The sequence below is a fragment of the Ruditapes philippinarum genome, unplaced genomic scaffold (genome assembly GCF_026571515.1).
Source record: "Ruditapes philippinarum isolate M1 unplaced genomic scaffold, ASM2657151v2 ctg544_1_1_1_1, whole genome shotgun sequence".
Lineage (NCBI taxonomy): Eukaryota > Metazoa > Mollusca > Bivalvia > Venerida > Veneridae > Ruditapes > Ruditapes philippinarum.
In genome coordinates, this window is record NW_026855242.1 from 300,939 (window position 1) to 317,739 (window position 16,801).

The following is a 16,801-nucleotide window of genomic DNA, read 5'->3' on the forward strand; positions in this document are numbered from 1 at the left end:
ATAAATTTGACAGTCAAAAAATGTCGCAATCAAGACAGTTTTAATGAATTCATAAAATACATGTATGCATTATATGCTGAAAAAAAAGCTCCTTGCAAAAAGTATGATGATGAAGCTCAATTTACAGATTTAGTTTTGTTGCAGCATATTGTTTTTAGCTTGAATTAAATATTGAGATTATTTGAATTTTGCCTCTTGTTGGCTTCCTTTTGGAAAGCAGTTTTGATATCATTTGACAAAAAGCTTAATGTAGGGCTCAAACCCACAAATACTGGTTAGAGAGGCTAACACCTTAACCATTAGGCCATTACAAATTGCCATCTTTCATTGACTAGATGAAATGAATATGTTTCTGATTCTTCTTGTTGAAACTTTGGTCTAATAGAGTGACTAAATTATTTAATATGGTAATATGTAAATAATTTCAAAAGGTGCCATTGACTTTTTTCTTGCTCATAGATACTTCCAATAGAAAAATGTCCATGTAACTTTTCTTAGTCACAGAAGAAATGCAGACTTTATGGACTAAAGACCATAGATGTATTCAATTATTGTTATAATTATCTTGAATGAAGTTAAGATTTTGGTTTCATTTCGACACAGGTGTTGCAATGTAATTATGTGCGTCAAGCTATTGACCTGCTTGAAGGGTTGATTCCACGTCGTGACGACAACAAGGATATACCTAGAGACCATTTAGAGAAACTGATTGTGTTTGCGATCATGTGGTCTCTTGGAGCATTGCTTGAACAAGTGGACAGAAAGAAGGTATATTCCAACTTAAATTCTGTTATATTTTAGTAAATGATGATTTTCCTTTTAAATATATCTGGTAAATATGTCCATAAAATTGATAATAACTAAGAATGTGATCTATTTTGCAAAAGAAATTAGAATGAACAGTGTTTGTTTTCTGCGAGACGATTAGGATTGTAGCAATTTTTAGAGTAACGGGAAGTGACTGTTGATAAACTGTATGGCATGTGCGTATTTCTTGTATACATTGTTTTATATTATATATATGTATTATGTGTTTAACAGTTCTCTAGTTTGGTAAGTGTTTAGGATGTTTATCACCCGCCAATTAATTTTTCACTTTTATTTTGATTTCACAATGTACAATATATTTTATAATGTACTTTTTATATGTTCACTGTAAATTATGTTGTTACAGATATGGAATTCCAGACATATATTTACTCAAAATGTTGAGAATAAATTTTTTACTGTTGTTGTAATTAGTGTTGTTGTAAACATGATTAATGTGTATTGCACCTAGTTAAACATTTCTGCCATTTTGACAGCTTTATTTCTGGAATTTCAACTGATCACATAAGTTTTACTATAGTTAAGTCACATAGATCTAATTTATTTTATTGCTGAAAAAGAAAGTTAAAATATAGATAAAACTAGTGTAAAGGGGTGGGGGGGGGGTTGTTTCAAATTAGTATTAAGGGAGTTGGGTAGGGGGTTAGTTTCAATTCTACGAAAATTATAGATCCCTCCTAGATGGAGAGTCTAAAAATATGTTCCTATTGCCATAGTGCATCATGAAGTAGACACGAAAACCTCTAGGGTTGAGGTTGCTTTATTTGCAGGCAGTAAGGTAGTCACTGAGGCCATGTGCTTTAATATTAGTTTTTGCAATGATTTTTCTCGCTTCTTGTGGTTTTATTGTGTTGGATTTGTCACTGGTCTCCCTTATTTTGAGAGTTGATGCCTGCTTTGTTTTACTCTCAATTCCGAGGAGTTTGCTGCTGTAGTCCGTAATAACTACCGTCTTCACTGATATAGATATAGCAAGAGTAAGTTAGCTTTTGCTTAAGTTTATGTGCGATTTGCATTGATAGTTGATGTGGAGCTCACCCCTAAGTTCCAAAAGGGACATGGAATGTGAAATGAATGGGTCAGGGAGCCTTCAGACAGGCCCCTTTGTTGACCGAACATCTCTGACCAGTTTTTGTTCAGCAGTTGTGATCTTTTCAAATTCAGCAGTGTTGTCAAAAGCCTGATTTCATGAGTGCAGCTTATTGTTTGCATGGAGCTTATATATTTATTGCTGCCACTGTGCTGGTTGTTTATAATAACAGTATTTGTGCGGGTGCCAGTAATTTTCGGTAACTGGTACTTAGTGTACCAATTATGGTGCTGATCTACTTTTTAGAGTGTAGCTCAGGTTTCGATGACATTGCCAACTGGGCACAGTTCTTAAAGAAAAAAATGTAAAAAATATGACACTGGCACCAAGACCGGTACCATTTTAAAAATAGACCTGTACAGGAATTGGCACACTCAGTACACAAGATTACTGTCAAGGGCACAAATGCTGGCATCAGCACATTGACTAGCTCCAACGAGTATAAAACCTCCGTGCAAACAATATCATAGTAAATGCATTTATATTCTTAAATGTGATAATGTATAGATCTTGATTGATATACTGTTATAGATATTGTCTGTTGAATTCCCTCTAATTTAAATGATTTTTTTTAAATTATATTAACTGAACTTGCATGAAAACTAACTATCTCTATACACTGCATGTTATGATTATTTAAATACCATATTTTCACAATGTTTATTTATATATCTAATTTTTGAAATCTTTTAATATTAATAGCTCATATAAATTCTCTGTCAACTTTGGTTCGTTGAAATTTTTTATCCATTTCTATGCTGAATTTGTGTAATTAACTAGTCTTACTTTGGATATGGAACTGTCAACTGTTATTTTTAAGGGGATTCAGTATAAAAGATATAAGAACGTTGATCAGATTGCACAAATGTGCATGTTGGCCTTGTATAGACAAATTATTATTGGCTTTTGAATCAGAGTTATAAAAGCATAGTTTTTATTACAAATATATTGCTGCTTATGATGATATAACTATTTGATCTTTATGCAAAATATGTTAGATTTATATGAGCTATTAATATGATATTCTTGTAATTATTGTTTGTGTGTGCCTGTTATTATTGTTTCAATAGTTAAAGTAATTATATTATATTGTACTTACTATATAATTATGTTGTTTTACAGCAGATTATGATCTCATTCAATATCTACATGTGTTTTAAAGATTATAAAAATATTTTGCATGTTGTAATATTGTATATTAGATGTGTCATATAATGAGAAGCACCAGCAAATATTGTTGGGCTCACTTATTATCTATCTTGTATTTATTGAATTGACTACAGTACTTAGAAATAGTACACTTCATTGATGGCCTTATAGCATTAAAGTGACCAATTAATTAGCCCTAAAACATTTAATGAATATTTATGCTGAAGAAGGAGTTATATTGGGGAAAAATGCTATAGGAACAACAGTTGATAGTGCCTCTGACATTACTTTAAAGTATTGCATTTATTTGAGGGATAATTGCAATATTTAAATTGTTTGCTTATGGTAAAAATACTCAGTCCGCAGAATTCAAAGGATTGCAATATATATTTATTATTAATATAAATGAATTATTTTTTGGGTTGATTTAGGTTGAAGAACTGATCAGAACAAGCAGTTCAGTAGAGCTTCCTAAATGTGAGGGTGAAGACTCGATATTTGAGTTTGTTGTTGGGGAAACAGGACAGTGGGAGCATTGGTCTAGCAGAGTAAGTTTAGTTAGGATATTCATTTAAAAACAGTTGTGTAGAAAGCTTGGGACTTACTTGACTTGAACCGCATTTTGTGCCAAACTCCTTGACTAAGCCGTGCTGATTTGGCAATTGTAGAACACACACTGTTGATTATGTAGTTGAAAGACAGGAGCCTAAACTTCTAGGTCATGTCTGCCAATTACTTAAGCTTTATTCTTAAACGAAAAATTAATTTTAAGCACTAAACCTTGTTATGAATAATTATTTACTAGAAATAATTGTAAAACATAGATTATCAAAATGTTAGTTTATTCGTTACTTTAAAGAATAGCCAGAACTAAATGATATATTATTTTTACAGGTACCTACATACATTTACCCTGACAATGAAATCCCAGAATACACCAGTATTCTGGTACCCAATGTGGATAATGTCAGAACAGATTTCTTGATTGATACCATCTCCAAACAAGGCAAATGTGTCCTACTTATTGGTGAACAGGTAAATTCTATCATGATTATTGTTTAAAGAAGGGATTTAATTTTATCATAATGAACATAAATAAAAAATTATATGTATTTATTCAGTTCCTTTTCTTACTGTTGATAGATAGAATAGCTTAGAAATTTTTTGAATAAGGAAAAAGTTACAAGTAATTTTTATTCTTTTTTTGGCAAAAAAATCTGTACAAATCTATACAAGTCCCAGTTCCAATTACTTTTAGATGATGAAGATTATCATTACATTCATATTTTGTTTCTCAACCTTAGTTATAAATTATTCCCTCCTGTATCATATTGAATTAAAAATACATTCGTGGAGTATATAAAATATATACTGGTAAATGAAAAACAATGTATGACCTTAGCAACTTTCTTACCATCTTAGGGTACAGCCAAGACTGTGATGATCCAGGGATTCTGTGGCAAGTATGATCCTGAACTGCACATGTTCAAGAGTTTCAACTTCTCCAGTGCCACAACTCCGCTCATGTTCCAGCGCACCATTGAGGGTCTTGTAGACAAACGTATGGGTACAACATATGGTCCACCAGCTGGCAAGAAGATGACAGTGTTTGTTGATGACATCAACATGCCTGTAATAAACAACTGGGGAGATCAGGTACATTTTTGTTCGGCTGATTTGTGCATGATGGTTTCATTTGATATGCTGTAAGAAAAAATATATTCAAAATATATCCAGAACGGACAGTTCCTTTGGTGATTTATATGAGGTTTTAATTTCATACATACTATTTTATGCTCCAGTTTGTAATTATGTTCAAATGTATAAATTGGTCATCCTTGGATATGTAAAAAATTTTGTTTTACTTTTGTTTTTGTTTTTAAGTTGGAAACAGTTTTATTTGTTTCAAGTTATGACAAATTTGTACATGTATCACAATTTTTTTATAACTATACCAGCACACTTATATATCTTTATTGTTATTTATAGATCACCAATGAGATTACACGACAGATGATTGAAGCGAAGGGTTTCTACAACTTGGAGAAGCCTGGTGATTTCATCAACATTGTTGATATACAAATGATGGCTGCTATGATCCATCCCGGTGGAGGACGTAACGACATTCCGCAGCGTCTCAAACGCCACTTTAATATCTTCAACTGTACCTTGCCATCCAACACTTCCATTGACAAGGTTTTCAGAACTATTGGTAAAGGATACTATATCAAGGTAAGCATGGACAGTTTAGAGACTACAATTTACATTCAGGGGTTTCATTATTATCTGAGGGAACAGATGTGCCAATGAAAACGGCCGATTTGGCCATACTATAATACAGGCCGAAATTGCAACCAATTTTAACAGCATTTTAACAAATGATGTTGATTGCCAATCTGTTAATAATGAAAACCCTGACATTACTTAGTGCAATAAAAGTATTCTATATATGTTGTGGACTTTGTATCACTTACAAAACCAGAATATTCTAAATTTAAGATGAAATGCATGAAAACAAATTCAATAAATGACATAAACATATATTAAGTATATTAAATTCATTCTTGTTTTTGACTTTTCTTTGTTTAATTTGAAAGTATTATGTTGTTGCTTGGTCCATTTTGTGTTAGCTATATACCAATAATTATACATATGAAGATAGACGAAAATTTTTTCATTTAATATTTCAGAAACGTGGATTTGCCGAGGAGGTATGTGAGATGATTGAGAACCTTGTGTTGGCCACACGTAAACTCTGGCAAAAGACAAAGGTGAAGATGTTGCCAACTCCAGCAAATTTCCACTATGTCTTCAACTTGAGAGATCTTAGCAGAATCTGGCAGGTACGACTCCTGGTGTCATCTATATTAAATTATCAAATGCTGTAATTAAACCAGATGTAATCATCGGCAGGAATAGAATATGATTCAATACACCAAATAAGATTATCTGGAGGATTAAACTATGATTTTATACACCATACTTGATCATCTGCTTAACTTAATGATCATTTATTTCAAGTGCCACATTATATTTTTATTTTATAAAAAATAATATTGTTAAAACTAGTTAATAAAAAAACAAGGCCTAAAAAGACATTATACTTTCAATATTTAACATAATAAAAATTTAAGTAATAATGTTAAAACAACAATAGATAATGCCCAAGTGAATTGCATTGTGCGTTTATTGAGTATTCAATGGTTTTCATATTTCAATAATTTCCAACAGGGAATGTTGAACTGTACAGAAGACATCATATCAAATGTTGGGCTTCTGATGTCTCTATGGAAACATGAATGTTACCGTGTCATAGCTGACAGATTTACAACATATGCTGACAAAGACTGGTTTGAGAAGACTATTAAACAGGTATATATAATCTTCCAATAGCACTAAACCAATGCTTCATACACTCTACAAGTTCTTAAAAAGAAGTGAAGTTCACTCATTGAATGAAAAGACTTTTTTTACATTGCTTACCTTTGATAAAACTTATTTAAGAGAGATTTACTATATGGGTTTCATTAGGAACAGGTTTTTTTCTGTTCAGTTTAAGTATTTGTTATATTAAAACATTAATATGTACATATAAATAAATAAATAAATTTAAATATACTTTAACATGCTAGTCTTTTGTCTTTATTATTTTACAAAAAAAAAGAAAGAAATTCTCCATGACATATTTGTTTTTACTCGCAAACTGATATTAAATATTTGGCAGAATTATGCCTAATCATAAGTTGATAAAGTTGTTTGTATTGTGTTTTAGTGATAAAACTCTACTGATGATTATACATGTATATTAAAAATAAATTGATATTGTTAGGTGGCAGAAGAAGAGTGTGGTGTAGCAGCGACAAATGAGATGGCCCAAGAGCCATATTTTGTAGATTTTATGAGAGACGCCCCTGAGATTACAGGTAACATAGACATTATTATAATTGTATTTCAGTTTTTTTATTTATGAAAATAGAGAAATTTAGCACTCTTTTGACTATCATCTGTCCATATTTTTGTCACAACTTCCATTTTTTTGTGGTGTAAGTTTTTCATCCTCATGATTACAACACAAATATGCAATAAAAGTAAGTTTTGTTTACTGAAAAATATTCAATAAATTATGTTTGCTATTGACAGAGATTTTTCTTTTGCATTTTTTTGTCATTTAGCTTTTTTCACTTCAGCTTTACTGATCTGTTTTTAATGCTTTTAAACTTATTTTAAATAACTAATTTCATGTCTTTCTTTTCTGTATCTTCTGATGTCAGCGAAAAATGATATTGACTGAATAGAAAAACATAAAACATGAATACTGGCAACATTTGAGCTGTGTCACGACAAAACCAACATAACGGGTTTGCTACCAGCATGGATCCAGACCAGCCTGTGCATCCGCGCAGTCTAATCAGGATCCATGCTGTTCGCTTACAAACCCTATAACAAGTAGAGAAACTAATAGCAAACAGCATGGATCCTGATCAGACAGCACGGAGGCGCAGGCTGGTCTGGATCCATGCTGATTGCAAACCCATTATGTTGGTTTTGTCGTGACACGGCTCAAATTTTGAAGATGCCTTGTGTTTTCATTGAAATGCCCCCTTTTATTAAGATAAGTGATATAATGTAACATTGGTCTTAATTCTTAAAAGATTCGTCTGTTAAAGAGTTCTGCCATTACTGACTTTACTGTCACCAGTAACAAACAGCCTAGCTTTATACCACTTAATACTTCATGGAACATTTTTTACAGCTCATAATGTATTAGTTATTTGTTGCTATTATTTCACAATAACAAAAGAAAGGAGTGATTTAGGTAGATAAATTAACTTTTAGCCTGCTAGCAACAAATGATTTTACCCAAGCAACCAGTGCAGACCAAGATCAGCAGGGACATCTGTGCCATCTAATCATGGTCTGCACTGTTTGCTATTCAGTCAGAGCATATTTTGTCATTTTTTTCCCCTAAATGTTACTTATTTTGTAAATATTCCCTCTAAATGATGAATGGTTTAATCCATATTGAAAGATGGACTAGTCCATTATATGTATTTAGCATGGTAGGGGTAAATATTCTGTTGCTAACTGTTGATAAAAGATAGTGTTTCTCACTACAGCAGGAGTCTTCCAAGTGTTCATGTTGTTAAGGTATGGGATATTGCAACATAATGTAGAAAGTTATAGAGACAAAAATTACATATCATATAAACTTAGATGATAGCAATTAGGGAAGTCTCTTATTTACCTTTTAAAAAGTCATATATATAATCTAGTTTCGGTTCATCGGGGCTTATTTCTCTATCAAAGCATTAGACATAAGATTTGTAGCTTATATATGATGGCATATATATATAATATTATGTATTATTATTTTTATCATAAGCATTTCTGACTGGAGCTGTATACATTAGTATAATTATTAAAAGATAAGAGTAACCAAGATCAGGCATGGTTTTCAAATGAAATATGAAAATATGCAGCTCATTACTCAAGTATTTGAAAAAATTATGATGATAAAGTGAGTACACAAGAAAAGTGTTCATCGAAATTGTAAGCAGATGATGCTTTGCATCTGGAATAAATGATATCTGGAAGTTAAAACTCTTTTGTTCCCAAAACTATGGATATGAAAGTAATTGGAAACTTTAAGACAGGAAAACAGAGGTATATACTAAACCAAAGGTTTATGGCTATTGTTTTATGAAATGTAAAAGAATGCATAAGAAAGGACTACAACTTGAGTGTTGAATACATAGATTGTAATAACACCGTACTTGTACATTAGCTGCTTGAAATTTGCTAATTGCATTTTAATGCTATTTTAGTTTAGATTAAGCAAAGTTAGTGGTTAAAGGGAATTATCAGATAAAATAGTTAGTGTAGAACTTTGCTCATAATTCTTGTAATTGAATATTTCTATATCGACAGCAGTTTTGTGCAAAAATTAAATATTTGTTACGTTATTTTTGAAATCATGAATTATTCTAACCAATTAAAGATCCAGACCAATTAAAACAACGAGGTAATATAGAGATGTCGTGATGAATCACTGTGTTATGTATTGCATGAATAGGGATTGTAAATGCTATATTAAAGCAGCTATTACAACCAAAAATGTATTTGCATGAGGAACTATTTTTTTGCATGTATTTCACTGTACAGTATGAGAATTATTGCATTTGTATGTTTTATTTTTTCTTCACAAAATTTCATTTAAGTTTTATTTTTGTGTATGTATTTGCTACATTTTGTTACAGCAAAGATATATATAACTTATAATGATTGATAAAAAATGGTTGTCATGATAACTTCATTTTTTCAAGACAGATAACAAGAGTTTGTTATTTTACCCTCCTAACTTTATTGTCTGTATAAAGTATCTTTTAAAAAGTTTCAATTTAAAGAGTAAATGAATTGAAAATAATATACTAAGGAGGTGTACGTGTTTTTGTTTTTTAACCCGAAAATTTTTTAAACTTAATGTGTTTTTTATTGGCACCCCGGTTTTTTAAGAAAAGAAAAAGATAATTATAAGAAAGAGAACATTGGTAGATTTAGCAAAGCATGGATTTTTTTATAAAAAAGCTTATATTTGCTGACACATTTTTTTTGTTACCATGGTAACAGGAGATGAGCCAGATGATGCTGACCTTGATGCACCGAAGATTTACGAGCCAATTCCTTCACTAGACGAGCTTGCGGAAAAACTGAATGGCTACATGGAGCAGTACAATGAAACAGTTCGTGGCGGGAAAATGGACCTTGTATTCTTCAAGGTTAGCAACGGTTTCTTTTCTTACAATAAGAAGATAATCTGCAGCATTTAAAGGAATCAAATTACTTAAAAAATGATTAATTGTTTGAAAAGAATATTTAATGTACTAAAAATAATTTCAGTAACTGCATATGGAATGAAAACGTTAGAATGTAATGTTGTTTTGAATTTTTAGGATGCCATGACAAACTTGGTAAAGATTTCTCGTGTTATTCGTACCCCAAGAGGTCACGCCCTTCTTGTTGGTGTTGGTGGGTCAGGTAAACAGTCGTTAACAAGACTTGCATCATTTATAGCTACATACAAGACCTTCCAGATAACATTATCAAGGTGAGCATTGTACAATCTTTGTATGTTAATGTAAATGCCATATATGTATGTAATTATGTAAATGCCATATTTGTATGTTATGTAAATGCCATATTTGTATGTTATGTAAATGCCATATATGTATGTAATTATGTAAATGCCATATTTGTATGTTATGTAAATGCCATATATGTATGTAATTATGTAAATGCCATATTTGTATGTTATGTAAATGCCATATTTGTATGTTATGTAAATGCCATATATGTATGTAATTATGTAAATGCCATATTTGTATGTTATGTAAATGCCATATTTGTATGTTATGTAAATGCCATATATGTATGTAATTATGTAAATACCATATTTGTATGTTATGTAAATGCCATATTTGTATGTTATGTAAATGCCATATATGTATGTAATTATGTAAATACCATATTTGTATGTTATGTAAATGCCATATATGTATGTTATGTAAATGCCATATATGTATGTAATGTAAATGCCATATTTGTATGTTATGTAAATGCCATATTTGTATGTTATGTAAATGCCATATTTGTATGTTATGTAAATGCCATATTTGTATGTAATGTAAATGCCATATTTTTGTATGTTATGTAAATGCCATATTTGTATGTTATGTAAATGCCATAATTTGTATGTTATGTAAATGCCATATTTTGTATGTAATGTTAAATGCCATATTTGTAATGTTATGTTAAAATGCATATTTGTATGTTATGTAAATGCCATATTTGTATGTTATGTAAATGCCATATATGTATGTAATTATGTAAATGCCATATTTGTATGTTATGTAAATGCCATATATGTATGTAATTATGTAAATGCCATATTTGTATGTTATGTAAATGCCATATTTGTATGTTATGTAAATGCCATATATGTATGTAATTATGTAAATGCCATATTTGTATGTTATGTAAATGCCATATTTGTATGTTATGTAAATGCCATATATGTATGTAATTATGTAAATACCATATTTGTATGTTATGTAAATGCCATATTTGTATGTTATGTAAATGCCATATATGTATGTAATTATGTAAATACCATATTTGTATGTTATGTAAATGCCATATATGTATGTTATGTAAATGCCATATATGTATGTAATGTAAATGCCATATTTGTATGTTATGTAAATGCCATATTTGTATGTTTTATGTAAATGCCATATTTTAGAGCAGTATGTCACTATGTAAATGCCAATATTTGATGTAATGTAAATCGCCATATATTGTATGTTATGTAAATGCCATATTTGTATGTTATGTAAATGCCATATTTGTATTTATGTAAATGCCATCTTGTATGTAATGTAAATGCCATATTTGTATGTTATGTAAAATGCCATAATTTGTATGTAATGTAAATGCCATATTTGTTATGTTATGTAAATGCCATATTTGTATGTTATGTAAATGCCATATATGTATGTAATGTAAATGCCATATTTGTATGTTATGTAAATGGCCATATTTGTATGTTATGTAAATGCCATATTTGTATGTTATGTAAATGCCATATTTGTATGTTATGTAAATGCCATATTTGTATGTAATGTAAATGCCATATTTGTATGTTATGTAAATGCCATATTTGTATGTTATGTAAATGCCATATATGTAATGTTTTATGTAAATGCCATATTTGTATGTTATGTAAATGCCATATACTGTATGTAATGTAAAAATGCCATATTTGTATGTTATGTAAATGCCATATTTGTATGTTATGTAAATGCCATATATGTATGTAATTATGTTAAATGCCATATATGTATGTTATGTAAATGCCATATATGTATGTTTATGTAAATGCCATATACTATTGTATGTTATGTAAAATGCCATATATGTATGTAATTATGTAAATGCCATATTTGTATGTTATGTAAATGCCATATTTGTATGTTATGTAAATGCCATATATGTATGTAATTATGTAAATGCCATATTTGTATGTTAATGTAAATGCCATATTTTTGTTATGTTTTTAAATGCATAATATGTATGTATATGTAAATCCATATATTTGTATGTTATGTAAATGCCATATATGTATGTAATTATGTAAATGCCATATTTGTATGTTATGTAAATGCCATATATGTATGTTTATAATGTAAATGCTATATGTATGTTAATGTAAATGCCATATATGTATGTAAATTATGTAAATGCCAATATTTGTATGTTATGTAAATGCCATATAATGTATGTTATGTAAATGCCATATATGTATGTTATGTAAATGCCATATATGTATGTAATTATGTAAATGCCAATATTTTATGTTATGTAAATGCCATATTTGTATGTTATGTAAATGCCATATATGTATGTAATTATGTAAATGCCATATTTGTATGTTATGTAAATGCCATATATGTATGTTATGTAAATGCCATTTATGTATGTAATTATGTAAATGCCATATTTGTATGTTATGTAAATGCCATATTTGTATGTTATGTAAATGCCATATATGTATGTAATTATGTAAATGCCATATTTGTATGTTATGTAAATGCCATATATGTATGTTATGTAAATGCCATATATGTATGTAATTATGTAAATGCCATATTTGTATGTTATGTAAATGCCATATTTGTATGTTATGTAAATGCCATATATGTATGTAATTATGTAAATGCCATATTTGTATGTTATGTAAATGCCATTTATGTATGTAATTATGTAAATGCCATATTTGTATGTTATGTAAATGCCATATATGTATGTTATTATGTAAATGCTATTTATGTACTCTTTGCTCAAAACATCAGTAATGTAGATTATGTAGATAAATAATTGTTATTATGTACTTGTAGATCATACAATGTGAGTAACCTGATGGAGGATTTGAAGGGCCTATATCGCACAGCAGGTCAACAAGGACAGGGTATAACTTTCCTCTTTACTGACCAGGAGATCAAGGACGAAGCTTTCCTTGAATACATGAACAATATCCTGTCTTCAGGAGAGGTGAGAAACTTGTCTCATTTGTAAATGCTTTCAATTAGTTACTTAATTAGTGTAACTTAATTTTTTAGAAGTTTCACTATAGCAATGAATTTTACAAAGACATGATTTTTAAGAATAAATTGTCATATAATGGCATAGACATACAAAAACAAACACTCTTCTCTGTATGATATATCATGTCAAAAGTTTATTATTAATTTGCTAGGTATCTGGTTTGTTTGCCCGTGATGAAATGGATGAAATTCTCAATGAGTTGATACCTGCAATGAAGAAAGAGTTCCCAAGACGTGTCCCAACTCTGGAGAACTTGAACGAGTATTACCTATCTCGTTGTCGGCAGAACCTACATCTGTGTCTCTGCTTCTCACCTGTAAGTATTAATAATGCTAAACAGTTTACAGTCAGACTTGTCTTTAAAGACCATACTTGGGATCTCAAGAGAGTGATTTAGAAACTCAAGACAGTCTTGTTGGAAAAGGGCTTTTTGTCTTAAGTTGAAATGCATTCACATGCAACAAAAAATGGAATGAAAAGTAAAGGTCTTTGAAGACTGATAATATCTGTACATAGGAATTCTAGCAAATGTTAGACTGTAGAATAAAGAGTTAAAAAGTAGCAGAAAGTTTGGTCTTCAGTCAAAAAATTGAAAACTACATAAGTATTTTAGTAGAATTTTCATGACAGAGAGCTTTAAAGAAGGAATTACTTCTCTTCTTATTTTAGTATTTTCTTCAATTATGCTGAGGTCTATTTAGCATATTCCATAGTTATAGCATGCATGTATTTTTTATATTTTGGTCAGAGTAAGAATGATATAAACTATAATTGTTTTATTTAATCCCTTTCACAGGTTGGAGAGAAATTCAGATCACGTTCATTGAAGTTCCCTGGTTTGATTTCTGGTTGCACAATGAACTGGTTCCAGCGTTGGCCAAAAGATGCTTTGATTGCTGTATCCAATCACTTCTTGTCAAGCTATGATATTGTAGCCACTCCCGCAGTTAAAAATGCTGTACAAAATACCATGGGTGTTTTCCAGGTAAAGTCTTAGCTTTTATTGTTAGTTTTAGATTTTGTTCATATAAAATTTTGCGTAAAGGTTACTGAAACAATTTTAATGTTTTTTTCTGTTTGGTTGTTCTTTACAAAGCTTGCTTATCTTGAAAAATCTGCATACATGTATATGGGTAATTGGAGTTCTCCACTATTAAATGGAAAGTAATCAAAATATGAATAGTACCTGAGATTTAAAAATTAAAAAAACGTGTTGTTACGTTAAGCTGCATGTAGTCACAAGTTCTGTTGGTAAAGTATAAAACTTCCATTACATCTTGAAAAATTTATGAAAACATGTTTTGAAATTATTTAAAACAAATTTTTATGCCCCCACAATGTGGGAGCATATAGCGTTGCACTTGTCCGTCCGTCCGTCCGTCTGTCAGTCCGTCAGTCCGTCCGTCCGTACGTCCCGAAATCTTGTGAACGCAACTCCTCTTAAACCGGATGGCAGATTTTGCTTAAACTTACAGGGATGAACAACCTTAATGTGTAGATGGTAGTAAAGGAAGGAATTTTTGCTGCGACCAAATTTAATAGAATTATGGCCCTTTGTTGATTTTTTCACTAGCTACTATGTAGAAATTTTGTGAACGCAACTCCTCTTAAACCGGATGGCAGATTTTGCTTAAACTTACAGGGATGAACAACCTTAATGTGTAGATGGTAGTAAAGGAAGGGATTTTCGCTGCGACCAAATTTAACAGAATTATGGCCCTTTGTTGATTTTTTCACTAGCTACTATGTAGAAATTTTGTGAACGCAACTCCTCTTAAACAGGATGGCAGATTTTGCTTAAACTTACAGGGATGAACAACCTTAATGTGTAGATGGTAGTAAAGGAAGGAATTTTTGCTGCGACCAAATTTAACAGAATTATGGCCCTTTGTTGATTTTTTCACTATATACTATGTAGAAATTTTGTGAACGCAACTCCTCTTAAACCGGATGGCAGATTTTGCTTTAACTTACAGGGATGAACAACCTTACGGTGTAGATGGTAGTAAAGGAAGGGATTTTTGCTGCGACCAAATTTAATAGAATAATGGCTCTTTGTTGATTTTTTCACTATATACTACATGTATGTAGAAATTTTGTGAATGCAACTCCTTTTAAACCGGATGGCAGATTTTGCTTAAACTTCCAGGGATGAACAATCTTAATGTGTTGATGGCAGTAAAGGAAGGAATTTTTGCTGCAACCAAATTTAACAGAATTATGGCCCTTTGTTGATTTTTAGTTTTCAACTTGTGGCACATGTTGTCCAAAAAATATTTGACCTAGAGTCATAAAATTGACAGAACAGTGGCGTGTGGGGGCATCAGTGTCCTATGGACACATTTCTAGTTTATTTATTTTATCACTGTAGGATTTGGTAGCAGAACAGTGTATAGAGTATTTCCAGAGGTACCGTCGTCAAACATACGTCACACCAAAGTCTTACCTTTCTTTTATTGCTGGTTACAAGGACATTTATTCACAGAAACGAGGAGAGATTGGTATTTTGGCTGAGAGAATGAATACAGGTACTAGTAGTTACCAGTGTAATATTTATTTATAAATGAATTTTTCCTAATTTTGTAAGTAATATATATATCATGAAACATAACAATTTGCTGTCAGGAACCAAAGTGATTCTTTGGTTAGCTGACTTATATGTGTTACTGTAGAGATTTATATATAATTATGTTATGTTCACCTTTTTAGGGGCCAAATATGTCATGCAAGTTGGAACAGTGGGTAAAATGTAATGTTTTGGTACAAATGTTTATCGGAAAATTATTTTCACCTATAATAATTCTTCCTTAAACAGCTAATAATGTGATTAGGTGATTTATAGAATCAGATGTGTTGTTGAAGTCAATCCTTCATATTATTCAAGGCTTGATAGGGAGGCCCGCATATATTTATACTTGAAAAAATGTCAAAAATGAATGTTTTTATTTTTTACTCCAGGTTTGAAGAAGCTTGTAGAGGCCACAGAATCAGTAAATGAGCTATCCAAGGAACTTGCTGTAAAGGAGAAGGAATTGGCTGTAGCCTCAAAGAAGGCTGATGCTGTATTAGCCGAGGTGACAGTGAAGGCAACAGCTGCAGAGAAGGTGAAGGCTCAAGTACAGGTGGTAAAGGACAAGGCTCAGGGCATTGTAGACGTCATTTCTGTAAGTTTGTTTCTCAATTCATCATCTCAGATTGATAAAATTAATTAACTTTCTAGGAAAATGATTTTGTAGATCTGATTCTTGGTGATTGATTGTGATCATGTTTTAATTCATAAAATTTGCTTATGTTATCCCAACAATAACAAAATTACAACAAAACCCTTCCCCAAAAAACACTATGATTTGCTGTTTTTTCTATGTAAAAAAGGTACATGTATATACAATGTAAATACAACTATTTATTATGACAAGCAGAAGATTGATAAAGATGTGAGTTTTCTTTTTGTTCAGTATGATATTGTTCATGGCATCTAAGTCTGCTTTTGTGCTGCCACAAATTTTTGTTGTTCATATTATTTTAATATTTTAAAAAGAAATGTTTTCATTAATCTTAGTTTGTATTGGACTT

General features: G+C 30.8%; 1 protein-coding gene across 1 annotated transcript in view; it reads left to right on the forward strand.

Moving 5' to 3' along the window:
* The window catches only part of LOC132742591 (dynein axonemal heavy chain 5-like), a 79,589-nt gene that overhangs the window by 44,132 nt on the left and 18,656 nt on the right, over positions 1–16,801 (forward strand). The window contains 15 exon segments of the mRNA XM_060731040.1: positions 600–768; positions 3,499–3,615; positions 3,962–4,102; positions 4,490–4,723; positions 5,057–5,299; positions 5,758–5,910; positions 6,299–6,439; positions 6,897–6,990; positions 9,695–9,843; positions 10,018–10,172; positions 13,021–13,174; positions 13,380–13,544; positions 14,025–14,213; positions 15,600–15,756; positions 16,187–16,392. Of these exon segments, the coding sequence (XP_060587023.1) occupies positions 600–768; positions 3,499–3,615; positions 3,962–4,102; positions 4,490–4,723; positions 5,057–5,299; positions 5,758–5,910; positions 6,299–6,439; positions 6,897–6,990; positions 9,695–9,843; positions 10,018–10,172; positions 13,021–13,174; positions 13,380–13,544; positions 14,025–14,213; positions 15,600–15,756; positions 16,187–16,392 (2,467 nt within the window).